Source organism: Zosterops lateralis (assembly GCF_965231275.1).
Source record: "Zosterops lateralis genome assembly, chromosome: 17".
Lineage (NCBI taxonomy): Eukaryota > Metazoa > Chordata > Aves > Passeriformes > Zosteropidae > Zosterops > Zosterops lateralis.
This window is the reverse complement of record NC_139777.1, coordinates 2,768,568-2,785,071: the sequence shown is the minus strand read 5'-3', so window position 1 is coordinate 2,785,071 and position 16,504 is coordinate 2,768,568. Positions and strand designations below refer to the sequence as shown.

The 16,504-nt window shown below is 44.2% G+C and overlaps 1 protein-coding gene across 1 annotated transcript; it reads left to right on the top strand.

The window, feature by feature from the left end:
* Positions 1-760: 760 nt before the first annotated feature.
* Positions 761-14,972, top strand: CCDC62 (coiled-coil domain containing 62). The gene is made up of 11 exons (XM_083874087.1): positions 761-1,114; positions 1,435-1,627; positions 2,207-2,373; positions 2,652-2,753; positions 3,076-3,247; positions 3,337-3,438; positions 4,405-4,493; positions 5,222-5,322; positions 9,664-9,832; positions 10,470-10,598; positions 14,283-14,972. Exons 1-11 carry the CDS (start codon positions 1,079-1,081, stop codon positions 14,310-14,312), a joined length of 1,290 nt encoding a protein of 429 aa, XP_083730213.1. The 5' UTR covers positions 761-1,078; the 3' UTR covers positions 14,313-14,972.
* Positions 14,973-16,504: the final 1,532 nt, after the last annotated feature.

Sequence of the window (16,504 nt, the reverse complement as noted above, 5' to 3'; positions counted from 1 at the left end):
AAAGATCTCTTAAACCCTTCTGGGCTTCTAGGTGAGGCAATTGTAATGGCTTTATGCTTTTATCCTGCTGCTCATTCAAGAATGGTGGTAATGAACACAAATTAATAGTGAGCACTATTCCACAGGCTCTGTTAGCAGCTGGGGTGGGGTGCCAGCTCTGCTGTCTGTACTCCCACAAACAGCCTCGAGCATCGATTTGGTGCTTTTTGTTTCACTGTTGCATTTAATAACCATAAAAGCTCCCTGGCGGTGGAGTCATGGAAATGACGCGCTCCTGTCACTGCAGAACCTCAGTGAGCTGAAAGCCAAGGGGTTGATGTGTCAGACGCTCTGTTCTCTTCCTGTAAAGTTGCTTTTTTCAGTGTTTTCTATTTATAAACCGTGGGCGTCTCTGGAGAGCTATGTAATTGGAAATAGTGTATCTCAAGAGCTGCCAGCATCTCTATAGTCCTCCCATTTAATGCTGGACAGGGAAGTTGCCTCCAACCCTTAACATTCCGGTCTGCTTCTTATTTATCCCGTATTAACAACGTTATTAATTATAACATTTTTCTAGCGGCTGGGTGAGGCAGCCGTGGGACTCGAACCCGCGGCTGAAGGAGTCGAACCCGGAGCCTCGGGACTCGAACCCGCGGCCCCTTGGCTGCGGGGGGGGGGGGGGGGGGGGGGGGGCGGGGGGGGGGGCGGAGCTTCCTCCAACGGCGGGCAGGGCCGGGCGGTGCCGGTGGGTCGGGGGCGGCCGGGGGTAACGGGGGGGATAACGGGCGGGGAGGGCAGGGGAAATCTCTGGGCTTAGGAAGAGCCGCCCCAGCCGGGCAGGACAGCGGGGGAGCCCTGCAGACCCGCCCGGGAACGGCGGCCGCTCCCCGGAGGTGGAGATACGTCAGGGCCCCTCCTCAGGCCCGAGGGAGGCCGCGGGGCCGCCCCCGCCCCGGCCGCCTCAACGCCGCTTGTGCTCCCTCAGAGTCGCCGGGTTGAGGGGAGCGCTCAGCGAGGGAGCCTCCATGGTTGAGCGTGACATCCTTGAAGTGTTCCCGGTTCCACTAATGCCTGTCAGAGCTCTGGCCCCCAGTCCCCTATGAGTTCATCACTGCTGCCTTCTCCTGCGCCCCAGGTAAAAAAAAAAAAAAAAAAAAAAAAAAAAAAAAAAAATAATAAAACATGAAAGTGCCGTTAACAATCAGCTCTATTTTCGGTCATTGTGCTGCTGGCTGTTTGAGTCATGGACCACAGATGGTGCTGCCTTGTTCTGCAAAAGGCTTCTTCAGTCAAGGGCCACAGGTGGTGGTAACCACGAGCATAAGGAACTTCTTGGAATGGACTCTATTTATAATATAAACTGAGTTCAACTAAAAATAAACCCCCTCGAGTTTATTATGAGAGAATTTGTCACTTCCTTGTGTTGAAACGCGTTTCATATCTCACCTTTTGTAGGCATTTAGCCCCAGTCACAAGAACAGCATCATTAGGAGGCAGAGACAGGAACTCAAGCTTTTAATTGCAGAACTGAAAGATCGTGACAGGGAGCTCAATGACATGGTGGCAGTGCACGAGAGACACATCCAGGCCTGGGAGGATGATCGCCAAAAAATCCTGGCTTTAGCAGAAAGATGCAGCTTATTAAATAGTAAGTACTGTGATGTAAAGAATGAGATCTTGGTCTTACAAGTATATTCAGCCCCTCAGTAACAGTTTTGCATCATACAAAGAACCATTTTCTACCCTTCAGCCTTGAATTTTATTGTCTTTCTCTGAGGTCTAAACTTCCACGCTGGTGCTGAAGTGATCTGATCTTGAAGGGGGTGTGATGATCAGATAACTCTTTCTCATCTGAATGTGTAAATTGCTTCTGTGAATTCTTTAAAAAATAATCTGATTAAATAAATGTGGGGAAAGGGGAAAAATTTGCAACCTGCTGGTGAGTTACAGAGCCCTGAGGTTCTGCTGCACAGCTCTGAACAAGCACAAAGCACCCAGCAAAACATCTGGTGGCTCTGAAGAGTCTCAGTACAGAGCTCACCATGCAGTTTCTGTTCATCTGACCTGGGTAGCCAGGGAATCCTCCTTCAGATTGTGCCACATAAACATCCAGGTCTGAATTGTGTGGCTTTTAAACACTGCGTTAAATTATTTCTGAGATGTAAGAAATTGCATGACAGCCTCTGAGCTGCTTTCTCACATAAAGCTTTGTCTCCTTCCTTTTCAGATGAGCTGAACGAGAGAAATGCAGTTATAAAATCACTGACCAAAAAGTTAAGGGTTTTAGAAACCCAGCATAATGACAGCAAGATAACACTTGAAAACACACAACAGAAGTTTAAAGAGCTCACTCAGAAAGTAACAGATTCATCTGCTCAGTGCCAGGCTCTGGAGGTAGGGGTTCAGTAATGGTCTGGTTTTGTAGTCTGTGCATTTACAGGATGCCTGTGATGAGCTGTAACATTCTAAAACTGAGACATTCAGGGAATTAAGACCCTTGATCACAAGCAAATTGGGGAACAATTTTTACTCCAGTCCTTTTTTCTCCAGTTTGCTCAGGATCCCACATTGCCATTCACGATGTTTAAATAACATTGTGGACGGATTTACTGGGAAAAAATAGTAACTTTGAATCACTGAAGTAATAGCTGACACTTGTTTCTGTTCACTAGGAGAAAAATCAGAGTCTCCACTGCTCTGTTTTGGAACTGTCTGCTAAAACAGGCCAGCTGCAAGCGAGGGAACAGGAGCTTCTTACTATGCTTCAGATGAAGGTAACATCTGTAACATCTGTCAGCTCACGGGCATTAATGTGGTCAAAGTGCAGTGCAGCTGTTGGTGACTGTGCCACAAGGCTTCTGATCTCACTCTTGGTTAATTCTTTGGCTTGCTGGAGAAGGGAAAAGCAGTCAGCAATAAATTGGTTTATTTTCATCAATAAGCTTATTTCCAAGATTTAATTTGGCAGTTTTTTCCTCAAAAGCTCAGAAGGAAATCTGTGCATCACTTCAACTACTCCAGAAGGACATACTGTTGATTTGTCAAAACCCATCCATGGTATAAAAAAATAAGAATTCATTGTGTTTCCTATTTCAGGACAAGGCCTTAATTGAAACAACTGATCAGATTAGTGAGGTTACATCTAAATTTAAAACACTGGAGGATGCACTGCGTACAGCAAAGCTGGAGGAATTCAGTCGCAACAGAGAACAGCAAGACCTCAAGCTGACACTGAACGACGTGATGGTTCAAATAAACAAGATGAAAGGTAAATGTCTCTGCTGGACTCCACCTAATTTAGTGTAGGCTAAGCCCCATTCCTTTTCACTCTGGGAAATGTTACATTTTGTCTTACAGATATCCTCTCTGAAAAGATGAAAGAAAGCAGCAGTCACCAACAAGAAATCAGTCACCTGAAACAAGAAAATGGCTGCTTGAGGAGTGAGCTGCTTCTGGCAGGTGAGGGTGGGCAGCTGGCCTTTCCTGCCTTGGCTTTCAAGGGCTCAGAGACTTCTGGGCAGCCATTCACTGATATCTGTGAAGGAGGCAGTTTGTTACCTGCCTTCCTTGCAGTTTAATAAAAGTGTATCCCTCGTGTGCCATTCTTCTATGGAAGCAATATCTGGGGCTTCTGCAGGGACACTTTATAAAATCCTGTGAAAGCACAAAGTTCACCAAAGTGATTACATGTGGAGGATAGTGAGTGGCTCGGGGGATTCTCTCCTGAAAATGTTGAGACTTTCTCTTCTCTGTTGCTTTCTTTAGGTGATGGGTTTGGTTTAGGCTGGTTTAATATGCAGGCCTTGGTAAACTGCATCTTGCTCTCCATAATACCTTTGGTTTTGGGTGGAAGAACATCTGGTGCTGCAGTGGATAGGGAAGGTCACTGCAATTTTCTTGGGGACAACCACAGAGACCTTGAATGATTAGGTGGCCAGAGGTGTCCTCTGCTGTGAGATCATTTCCTTGCCTGTCATTTTTAGTCTATTACCTTTGCCAGATATTCATCCCATGTCTCATTATTTTAAAACCAATAGAACTGGGAATTGTTTTGCTGCACTTCCCTCTACATGCATGAATTAGAATTAATAAACTGAATTTCTTTTATGTTCTTCTCTTTTTTTCCCCCTTTTCTCTTTCCCTGTTCTCTTTTCCTTTCTGAAAACATTAAATAAATCAGTCAGTGAAGAACATTATTGCTGCTAATAAAATGACACCAGGTGCTGAGTAAAAGTCCAAGGAAAATACTTTAGTTTTTTTTTTTCTTGTGGGCTTTTTTGCTCTTTTTATCTGGAGGAGAAACAGGTCCTATTATTCTTAAGAAAATGCCTTTGTTTTGGTACCGCCTTCTACAGACACAGCAATGCATTTGTTTTGTGTCTATTCACCTGAAGTAATGAAAATAATTATCATCTTTTGCAACAGTGGAGGAAGCACAGAGAAAGGATCAACTTTATCAGTTTACCAAGTCTAAGCAACTGCGGATTGAAAAAGAATTGTCCAGTTTGCGGCAGGTACAGCCTTGATTGTGTTTCTGCCCTGAGGTTAGAGGAGCATTTTTAGTAACATCAGATCTGTATGGAGCAGTGTAAAAAAGTTAGATCTAGATATTATTGATTAAGGAAAAAAAAACCTGGTTGTGTCTTGCTGGGATCTCTGTAGAATGTTGATTTATTTCGATTGGGATTCCACACCTGCCCACGGTGAGCTGAGCAGAGTAAGGGACACAATGTCCTGGCAGATCTGTTTTTCACCACTTAAACCCTGTGTGTTCACCTGCTCTCAGCTGAGGTTCTCAATGCGTGTTCCATTTTTTTAATTGCAAATAATTGATGGGTAGTTACCTTCTCCCTTAGCTTCACAAAAAATCTCCTGCAGTGAAAGCCAAATCCCATGATCATCATCCATGTCCTGTAATTCTGCAGCTATGAACAACCTAATAACAACAGGTATTAAATATCAGGTAACAGTAATGATATTTCATTTATTGCTCAGTGTGGTTCCATCTTAGAAGAATATTTTAATCTTCTGATGGAAATCCTGTTTGTTGTTCCAAAATGGTATTTTCCTAAATACATGCAGAGATGTCCTTTTAGATTTAGAATTTTTTGTCAGTAGTTTGACTGCAGGTATTAATAAAAACATTTTGAGGATGTTTTTGGAAGACAAGCACTGTGGTAATACCTCATGATGACGTTCCTGCACCCAGCCATTCACTAATGCCCCTCACTGCCTCTGACAGGTCTGTGTAAAACAGCAGCGGGACTTACACTTCCTTCATGTCAACTTGGATAGCTCTGAGGACTCCAGGCAAACACATGAAAAGGCAGCAAGTGGAAGGAGGTAAAGACATTTTCAATTTTTTTTTTTTTCTTAAATAGTTTGTCCTGAAAGAGAGACTTCACTGTTCAGCCCCAACTAACATCCTGACATGGGTGTGTGCTGGGTCAGGATGGCTTTGCTGGACTCGACCACAAACATCCAGTGAAGCTGTCAAGTACCTTGTGTTTTATTTGGTCAGGAGAGACCATGAACATCAGTCACAGAGCAAGTGTTGTAGCGGGCCAGACAGCTCATGATTTTTTTTAGAAAGTGAACTAGTCTGGTGGTAAGAATGTTAATCTGGCTCCCTACTACTTTTGTTTAAAAAAGCAAAGTTTATTTTAGGAAGTAAACTTAGAGAATTGGTGCACACCCTGGCGGTTCAGATAGAATCACCACACTGTGTAAAAACATGAGGCAACTCTCAGACTGATTTTGAAAAGTAACAGCCAAATCTTCTGGGCAGATTTTCTGTGGGGTTTTGGCAGCAGCCTGTGTTCTGTAGAGCTTTAGGAGTACACTGGGGGATGCTCTTTACCTGCAGTGTTTCTGACTTGTTTTTGTCGTGCTGTTGTAGCACAGGGGCCACATTCTCTACCTCTGAAAGCCCCATCGAGACAGTCATGGGTAGGACTGAGGGCAGCCACAGGATGTGCGAGGAGTGTGGAACTACACCAGTTCCAGCAAGTAGGGTAAAAGCCACCCCTGAGATGTGTGAAGTAGATAATAGCCAGTTACTGAATGCTTCAGACTTGGAGGAAACTGCCTCAGCGCTCTTAAACCAGAGTCAAAAAGTTGTGAAAGGCTTGGCCGTCCCTGCGGAAGAAGGAGAAAAGCAGGATGTTGCATCAAGCTTTGGTGAGCTAGACAGTGAAACATTTCGTGAGGCAAACAGCACAAGGCCATTGAGAAACAGGGAAATTGGAGAGAAAGGAGTGAAAAACAGAAACCGAAAAACCTTTGAGGTGTCTTTGCCTTCATATGATCATTGGCGTAACATCCAATCTCGTGTAGATTTGCAAAGCACCATGATCCAGAGCAGCATCCCGTCTGACAGAACTGATAATGGAAACAAAACCTGGAAAGAGAGATCTGACATTGAGTCTGGCCAAAAAAGCAGAGAGACTCCCGTGACTTACAAGTCTGAATCTGATTCCTCTATTAGTAACTTCATCATAAAGAAAGATAAACGGTGGAAGCCACTATCAGATCTGGAATGGCTGGAGATTTTCAAACCCAAAAAGAGAGATAGAAATACTGGCCGTGGAAAAGATTACAGATGTTTGGAGACTCACAAGAGATGAAATGTACCTGCTCAAAAGGGTTATGAGTTTGTTGCCTTTAAGAAATAAGCATAAGATAGACTTAATGTAGAAATTTAGGTGTATTAGTGCTCAGTATTATCTCAAGCTATGTTTAAAGTAACTGCTGTTTTAAATTTAGTCTATCAACCTGAAAAGTAACAAATTTAAAATAAAAATAGCTCTTAAAGTATCATGATTCTATTTTTATGCATTTATTTTTTTTTCTCCTCTCTTATCCCCAAGAGCTGTGTGGGCAGGAGAAGCTGCAGTACTATATAACCTAGCCAAATAAATAAATTTAGAAAATATTATGATTTTTCTGAAATCCCAGGTGTTGCTTGTAACTCTGATGGGTCAAATACGTTCTGCCCAGAGCTGGACTTATACAGTGATGTTTCTGTGAGGCAAGAAACATATCCAGGTTTTGTGTGATGCTTTAGTGACGGCGTTATTTCTATTGAAAAATCACATCTTGGCTGGGCAAGAATGTAGGACACAGCTCTGAGCACAGACTGCTGCCTCTGTCAGGGCAAGAAATGAGATGGCAAGATTTAAAGGACAGCAATCTGTCCACTCTCCAGTTCATGGGACTCTGTCCTTCTGTCTGTGCTGTGGGAGGAAAAGGACATAGTTGGGGACAAGCAGGATGAGGTTCCTAATGCTGAGAAGTGTCAGAAGAAGACTCAGGTGCCTCAGTGATGTTGGAATGTCTCCGAGATAAAAACCTGCTCTGCATTTACAGAAGTGGCTTTGTGCCTGCATAAGCAAAGGTGTTCAGAGCTGGGACTTGCTGTGGATTTGTTCTTTTGGTTCCTCTATTTCCTTAAAAAAAAAAAATATAGATTTGCCAGCTCTATTTTAGAAGGATTTCTGAAGTTTCACAGTGATTTCATAGCTGCTTTTTAGCCAGAGGAGAGGAGCCTTCCAGCTGGTGGTTTGACAAGCACAGTGAATGAACAGCTGTTTAAACCTGCTCACACTGTTTGCCAGCAAGCCTGCCCAGCATCCAAACAGATTAATGTTATGGAATGGAAAGGTCTGATGTATGGATGCTTTCATTCTGCGTGGCTTTTGAGGCAGAAATTTTGTAGAAATAGTTGCTGCAGTGAGACAGACCTGTTCAGAAACAAGGTGAATGGGCAGCCACTGAAAAAGAATGCTGGGCTGGCACATTCCCACGTGCCTCAGCTGAGCTTCACACGCCGTGTGGGCTCTCCCTAGTTTCCACTGCCCATAAATCATTGAAAAGACTCCACTGCCCTGCTGTCTACCCTGACCTTTCTTATCAACCCCCCCAGCAGCACCAATGACACACTGCCATCCCTCCAAATCCCTTTTGAGGCTGGATCATGAAAGCTGCTTTCACTTTTTGTCTTGCCCTATTTGTCTTGTCCTTGAGTGAATTTTAAGGGAAAAGGAACAAATTCAGCCTGGGCAGTGCAGCTAGAACAGATCTCCTCCAGTTAGAGGGGGGAGCTGTGCTACCCATTTGGGATTTGCTGCTGAGCTCTCCAGTTTTCTTGATGCCCACATTTGGTCCTGGGGCCCTGCTAATTGGAGATGGATTGACTCAGTGCAAATCCCTGACTGTCTGCACTGCAGCCTCTGCTGACTCGGATTTGCCAGGCAATAAATCCTCGCCCGTAAATGGGAGGAAGGCAGGAGCATTGCTTCTGTGAAGGGATTAATGGCAGAGACCAAATACAACATTTCCTCCTGGGACTTGAATCTGGATCCACCAGTTTTCCATCGCCGCTTTCAGAGTGCTGATGATGTAGTTTGTGTTTAGGGAAGGGTGCTGGCACCTCCCTGTCAGCCCAGCAAATATTTTTGCCATGAGTTCCTGAGTTCTGGAACAGCCAACAAGGAGGCTGTTAACAGTCAAATGCCTTCCCCAATGGCAGAGGGGATTGTGAAATCCCAAAGTGCAGGAGTCATTTCTGTGTGCTCTGACTTCATTTATGTTGGGCCAACATTTGCTGCCTTTGGATTTTTATCTCAATTCTCATTTTAAAGATGAAGCATCAGCAGGTACTTGTTGATTCTGCTTGGGCCGGACTCAGCCACCCATTCCTGAACCATTTCCCTGCCTCAGAATAAAACCTGTGTCCCCTTCCTTTCCAACCTGTGTGTTTTCCAGGACAGGCCCTGCTCATCTCCTCACATCCTTATTCCAGGCTGCTTGTTCCCTCATGTCTCCACAGAGCCTTTCCTTGTCAGAAACACAGACATGAGCTTTTTTCTCTTAAAAGAGAGTCTGTTTTATCCCAGTGCTTTATGGGAGAAGTGAAATGGGACACAGCAGACACTTGTGAGCTGTCAACTCTCATGAGAGCTTTTTCCTAGATTGAATGTCAGTTAAAAATACACCTATTTTTAACAGTCTTGCCAGGTGTGGAATGCATTGTTACACCTAAATAAGTATCTAAAGAATACTTAATGAAATGTCACCGATTCAAAGAGAATATTTGCTTTAAAATACACATATTTTTCCATTATTTGCTAGTCCAGGCAGGGTTAGCACTCTGCTCCTCTTGTGTTCAGAAGCTGATGAATGTGGTTTGCTCCTGTATTTAAAAATAAATAAACCCAAGCCTCTTTGGGAAAGCTCTTCTGTGATCTCTAAAGTGAGATGGTGGCCTGTAAAACACTGTGAAATTCCCTTGAAAGGTACACCTACAAATACTAATTTGCCTAATGGTTGATTAGAACCAAAAAGGGATTTGGGTGTGAGAGGGGAACAAGCAGCAGAGTATTGGGAAGAACAAAGTATTGCTTTTCCTGTGCTCTTGGCAAGGTTAAATACACACTCAAGCACATGGTCATGGAGCTGGTTGAGACTGGTTGAATGTCAAACCCTCGTCCTCAGAGGATGAAATTCATCTAGGGAAGCTGTTAAACATGGGAATACTCTGAGGAACAGGGTAATCTCCCAAGCTTCTTGGTTTCCTTGGCTCAGGGCCTAAAGTTATTTATGTTGTGCCATGATTCTCCCTTGAAAGTTTAAAAAGGATGGTGATGATGTTTCTGCCAATGTCTTAATTTTCTTTTTTAACAGTGAAGAAAACTTGGATCTGAATTCCTTCCGCGTGGCTTCTCCTCTCCTGACATCCACTCAGAAGAGCAACATGACTCAAAGTTCTGGAAAGTTCTCTGATGAAGATTCCCCTCTGGACATCAGTGACTTGGCAGTGACTAAACCAACAAAGAGATACTGCGTGAAACCAGTCAGTATCCTATTGCACAATGTCCTTGACTGATTTTAAGGGGAATTATGGGGAATTATGACTGATGGTAGGAATGGAAATCTCTCCTGGCATGGAAGAAGTGGGGATTCAAATGATGACACAGCAGGCTTATGGCAAAGGGGATAACATATTTTTTTTAAAATATCTCCTTGTTGTCTCAATATATCTTGGACAGCATAAGTGTAAAGGATATTTTTTAAAAATAATAAGATTTTGGAATGAAAAGCTTCAGGAAAATGGATGCTGACTAATTGGTAGTTCCATTAAACATCTGAGCACACATGGATGCAGTTTTCAGAAGCTTTTGGACATTGTTTCTTTCCTGTTCTGCTTGGTCTTCCCTCTTTCTCATGTCTTTATTCTCCCCTTTATCCCTGAAGTACCTCTCCTGTGAGTGCTCCATATGGAGCATGTGGAAATCTGTTAAAGATGGCACTAGGAAAGAGCTGTGTGTTTATCAGAAACACCAGCAGTTAGAGTTTGTTACTTTGCAGTATTTTGAACAGAAACATTTCGAAATCAAAACGCGGATTCTCGGCGCGTTACAATTCTTCAAAATCCTCTAAAAAAATAAAAGATCCTTCCATAACTTTGGCTCCCTCTCTGTGTCCTGCAGGAGACCAGCTCCCTGTTCTGGAAGCTGGAGCGCTCGTTGGCCCAGTCCCGACAGATGCTGGCTGATCTGGAGCGCAGCCTTCTCCACACAAGCCCTTCTTGCGTCCCCAACGCCCACCACATGAACAAGGTACAGATTGCTCTCCCCAGGAGCAGGGTGAGGTGCTCAGGAATACTGATTGGGAAACATCCTTTCCCTTATGCTTGGCTTGCACTGCATTAGCAAAGCATGAAGAGGGTATTGGTTTTGAAGAGACGGTTCCTGCATGCCTTTAGTGCTTGAATTTTTTATGGGATTTTGTTTGGCTGCTCAAGGTCATGACAGGATTTGACTCCTGCACGTGTCTGAACAGATGGGAGGCAGAAGTCATTTTGGGGCAAGCTGTAGGAGGGCTAGAAAAAAAGTGAGCACTGGTTCTTTCTCACTTGAAGCGAATTAGATGATTTTTGAGGCTCAGCACACACTCACTGCTCTGCTGTCCCAGGACTCACAGTCAAAACTGGTTTATTATTATATTCATAGAAAGGAGGGCAGTATAGGGAATAGCTGGTATATAGGATACTTTGGGTGTGAATTTAAACCAGAAGCTCAGCTTAAATAAATGCAGAGTTCTTGTGGGTTAGTAGTTTTAGCTCCTTCATTGCAGGGTCAGAGAATATATTCAGTGGTCAAAGAAAAGAACCTGTATGTAGCTGTCATGGCAGTTTATTTTATGAGCACAAGTGCTGATAAAGTTCCTGTTGAGTATTTGGGCAGTAGAAGTAATCAGAGAAAGGGTCACTTGTTTGGTGAATAAGAATTTCTACCTTGTTTGACAAGCACATTGTACCTTTTGTCCCTAGAAATGAGCACACGTGCTGGTGTATATCCCAAAGGGAGGGTTTAGGCTCCTGGTTTCAGGGCAGTGCTGAACCCTCATCTTCATCCTCACACATATCACCTCCCTCTAAAAAGTTGCACTCCTTTTAGCCTTAGATGAACTTGACCAGAACAACGTTGCTGTAAGGAGCAGACAAAGCCATTTTTATAACATTCAGAACCATAAACCCTTCGCTGTGCTGGGCCTGAGTGTAAAGGTTGTGTGCCAGCGTTTGCATAAACTGAAAGGATATTTTGTTCAGAAGTTCCTCTGCAGGATTTCATTCAGTGGCAAAGACAGCAGCAGTTTAGTCTTTTGCAAAGGCTCCTGAGTAGGAGGATTCCTGAAAAGCTCCCTGCACACAGTGCTTGCTTGTGGCTCTTGCCCAGCCCCATCAGCTGTCTGGCTCCTGCTCGCTGCTTTGGCACGTCACAGCTCTGCTACTGCTGCTACTCTGCTTTAGGATCTGATGCTGCATTTTTGAGCTTGTAAAATTGGCTTCTCCTTCAGCACGGGTGCTTTGGTGGATAGAAAACGAAGCAAACTCGTGTGTAGTGGCGGGAGCAGATCCTGAGCCACATCTGTGGAACTTTGATCTACTTTGAGAGCAGTTCTGGGCAAAAACTCGTCAAGCGTGTTTGAGTTAATCTATGCAGGCCAGGTAACCTGTGCTTAAAACCAAGCTTACCTGGGGCTGTTTTAAACTGAGCTTTAGAATGAAATAAAGATGAGATACAGCCTTTAAAATTTAATCAGGAGGAATTGGTACATGCTGGATTCTGTGCCCTGCTTGGTGGGGGGAGGAGAAAGGGGAATTAAGAAGTGCACCCCTGCTGCTCGCCAGCTTGAACCTGGCAGCTCTGGAAATTTTATTCTCTGAATCCTTTGATTTCCATGTAGTGTTTTTACATTACAATGGAAACAACAGAACTTGCAGGAACTCTTCACAGAAGCCAGTTATCTGCTGCAGAAGAAAGAGATGCTAAGCTTCCTTTTTTTCTCTGTGATGTTCCCTGAGCATGAAGGTGTTTTCAGCTTGATCTTTCTTTGTTTGCTTCCCTCTTTATAAATGCATCTGCAATATTAATACACTCTATGGATTTTTGAGATGGGCCTGGAACAGGATTCTAAGTGCATTTCCAATAAAACTCTTGTGAGTACTGTAACAGCAAACAGACATTGAGTCAGCAAGTAGTTTCTTTGGTCAAATAATTAAACTTTCCTCAAGCATCTTCCTCATTCTTGGGGCAGTCAGATCTCACAGCTTCATTCCCCAGTACCTGCACCCTCCTTATTGTAGTTAAAACCCTTCTGTGTGTTACAGATAACAGCATCAAGGATGTGAATATTGTTGAATGAGAGATTGGGAAGTTTTTTCCAGTGCCAAGGCCAAGGGCTGTTTTAGGATACTGTTCCTGGGCTCAGAGCCCCAAAAGTAGAATGTATTGAATAGAGCTACTTCAGAATACCCAAAGCAGCCTTGCCCACAGCAGATTGTTTTTTTTTTTTCTTTTTTAATCAGGAAATTTCTCACTCTCTGATTATTTGTTCTCCAATTGTGGATTGGATGCTTGCAATAGGCACCACCTTGTCTGGTTCTGAGGACAAAAGAGTAATCAGATATGGTTAAAATCCTTGAACACCACACGAAACTGAATAAGAACCAACAACAATGAAGAGAAAATCTGGCAGGAAAAAAGAAATCTTCCAGTGCAGACACAACCCAAGCTCATGCCTGCAAAGGCAGGTTACCCCACAGGCAGCTGGGCTGTGATCACCAGGATCAGCCTCCATCCAGTGGGGAGCTGCTGCTCAGTTTCCTTTGGATATTCCAGCTGCAGTCCCTGGGCTGTTTGTGCCCTGTGGAGCCAAACCTGCTGTGCCCTGAGGAGTCAGGTTGGTTCTGGAGACTCTGAGGCTTCTCTCAGAGCTCACTGGATCTGCAGAGTGCAGCTGATGGGCCACTTGGAGGAGATGGATGCTGAGTAGCTGGAATGCCAAACCTTCCTCTGCTGTAATGTTCCCGTGCACAGAGAGAGCTCTTCTTTTCCTAAAAAGAGCCCAGAGGTAAAAGCAGCCAGAGGTTTTATAGGTTGGAGCCAGCACTGTGACTTGCATCCTGAAACCACTGATGTTACAAAGCTTCAGGAGCAAATCCCCAAAAGTGCTGAGCCCCGTGCTGAGGCAGCAGAGTGGGGAGAGCACGCTGAGCCTACAGAAATAATCACATTTGCCTCAAGTGAGAAAGAGCTCAAACAAACACACCACGATCCACTGGAGATCCATGACAAGAATGAGTGGCTCTCCAATGCATAATTCTCATTTTGTTTCCAGTTTAAAGGCACTGAATCACTGTGATCAGATAGATCTGAAGCAGTACAGGTCCAGAAATAACTGAACATTTGTGCAGTTTCATATACAGAAGATATTGAATTGATTTTGGTTGTGTTTGTTTGGTTTTAAATTGCTTTGAAACTCATTTGAGGGCAGGTTCACTGACAAACATCAGGGAAATTTCCTCCCTAGCTGCCAATGACTTAGCCATTCTCCTCAGTCACTTGTTTTGCCTCTAGAGAGAGGTTGGGTGGAGGGAGTTGAAGAACTCAGGAGGAAAGCAGTGAGTAAAAGGCTATATTCGGTTTTGGACAGAGCAGCATGTGCCACTGCTCATAAATGGTGACTCAGTGGCTGGCCTGGGGCACAAAGATCACTCCTTTCCTTCCAAAAAAAAAAAAAAAAGGTTTTATTTCCCAACACCCTCTGGTGGCCCTGAGACTGTTGCCTTTCTGTGAAGTATTTTGTTTACCTTTTCCTCTTTATATTTTTACTCTGTGTTCTTACTCTGTTTGCAGTGTGAAAATGCATATAGTAAATTCATATAAGTGTGGTTGCTTTGGATATTTCAGAGGAAATGTTCCTGCTTTTTTAATAAAAATATTTTCCATTTTCTGCAGAGGAAGAAGATGTTTCCAGCACACAGGTAATTCTCAGGACCGAAGATCATCAACCCAGCAGCTACAATGGAAAGTTACCTCATTTTTTCCCGTGGTCCTCCTGAGTGTTTGAAAGACTCACAAGTGGCAAGAAGATGTGACTCTGCAGGAATGTATTTTATCTTGAAATAAAACACAGAATTACGCCAAGACTAACAAAGCTATTTTTATAGCTGAGAGCTCAGGTTAAGCACTAGCTTGTTTTTTAAGAATCTGAAGTGTGTAATTGTTACAACATAGGAACTATTTTTCTTTTTTTTTTTTATGGTGGCTCAGAAATATTTATAGACTATGACACAGCCAAGCATTCTCCTTTTTTTTTTAAGCATATTGTTTTTGTTCTGGATTTCTTGCCTTGTAGAGAGAGATGAATAATGTTTGTAGGAAGTTCCTAATTAGTGTTGTAAGCAGGAACTGCCTCCAATGTTGCTGAAATGGGAAAGCTGTCACCTACAAGATGGGAAGAACAACTTTCCACACTCAGGAGCTGGTTCTTCCAACAAAAGTTAATGGGATCAGGTGTGTATGGCCTCTGTTTGCACCGTAGAGGTAGCCAAGTGTGTTGTGACCTTTAATTAGCATTTAAACTGGATTTATCTTTGCTGATTGGGCAAGATGTGCTGTTATCACAACCTGAACTTATTTTTTAACTAAGAGATCAAATAAGCTAATAAAGGTGATACTTTGCTGTGTCTCCCTTGCCCATTTAACACGTTTAACACTTGATTTCTGACACTGCTCAGCACAGACACACGAGTGGGCTGCTCAGTCCTGTGTAGGTTGGGAGCACTTGGGGACACCAGTGCCCCTCCCACAGCCCTGTGCCAGCGTTTTTCCTGCTCCAGGGCAGCCAAGGGTGGGAGTTTCTGCTCCATCCACTGCCACCAATTATTGCAGAGAAACACAACACTCTGTAGATTCCCCTCGTTAACTCTTTCATTTCATTTTCTGCTTTCTCTTTAATTACTCCAGTGACAGCCTTTCCTGCAGGTATTAATGGCCCCAGAATTAGGTGGCCAATTCTGATGGGAGCTGCTGTTCTCCAGACTCTGTCCCTGCCTGCTCACCAGCCTTACCCACAGAGGGAAGCTCAGCTGCTGCAGCTCTTTCCAAGTTTCCTCAAGCCTTTACAGTGCATTTATTCCTCTACCTGCACAGAACCTTCTCAAGCTTCATCCTCACAATCTGGATATGACAAGAATTCCCCCTAAAAAAGCCAATGGTAACAATGCTCATCCTGAAGCTTCCAGCAGCTACACAGAGAAATTGGTGCAACTTCCAAGCAACAGCTGCATTTAAATGTTTGAGGTTACTGGATGAACTCGCTGAGGTTAAACCCCTTGAGAGTTTAAAATGATGACTTTAAATCAATATAAAAAAAAACTGAGCTCAAGTTATGCGAGGATCTGCAGAGCCTTAGGATTTTGTGTCGGGGCTGCCCTGGATTTGTGGAATGGGAATTAGGGGAATAACTGGGTTAATTTATTCAGCCCTAAGTGACTTAAAGCCCAACTGCTTTACTGACCACACTCCGATGCTCAAATGGAAACACTTCAAACTCGGTGCCTTATTTCTGGAAGCAGTTCAAATACTCCAGGGAGCCCTTTGCTATTGTATCCTTAGACTGAATTATTATTTAAAGACAACAAAGCTTCTGTTCAGCCGCGGCCTTTCCGCAGGGTGGATGCGAGCTCCGGTCATTGACTTTGGTAACGGGAATTGGTGTTGGAGCTCAGAACGAGCTGGCCCTGTGTGTGTGTGTGTGTGCAGGTGCCATAGGAGAGGGGTGAAGATGGGCGATGAGAAGGGACGGCCGTGCTGGCGGTGCCCACCATCCCTGGTGTTCCCTGAGCTGGGGAATCATCTCGGTGCCTGGTTCTCTGTGGGGGCCGCTAAGGGACGTGTCCATGTCCCCTCTCCGTGTCCATGTCCCCGTTGCGTGTCCCCTCTTGGTGTCCATGTCCCCTTTCCGTGACCCCTCTCCCTGTCCCCACTCTGTGCCCATGACCCCTCTCCATGTCCATGTCCCCGTTCTGTGTCCCTGGTCCATGTCCCCTTTCCGTGACCCCTCTCCATGTCCCCTCTCTGTGTCCATGTCTCCTCTCCATCTCCATGTCCTCTTTCCGTGTCCCCTCTCCGTGTCCCCGCTCCATGTCCATGACCCCTCTCCGTGTCCCCTCTCC

What these genes read in the sequence shown, in the direction of transcription:
- CCDC62 (XM_083874087.1), top strand. Translation starts at nt 1,079, where the DNA reads ATGAGTTCATCACTGCTGCCTTCTCCTGCGCCCCAG. An exon ending in CTCAGTGCCAGGCTCTGGAG is followed by an intron (nt 2,374 to 2,651) that starts GTAGGGGTTCAG and finishes TCTGTTCACTAG; the next exon opens with GAGAAAAATCAGAGTCTCCA. An exon ending in GAGTGAGCTGCTTCTGGCAG is followed by an intron (nt 3,439 to 4,404) that starts GTGAGGGTGGGC and finishes CTTTTGCAACAG; the next exon opens with TGGAGGAAGCACAGAGAAAG.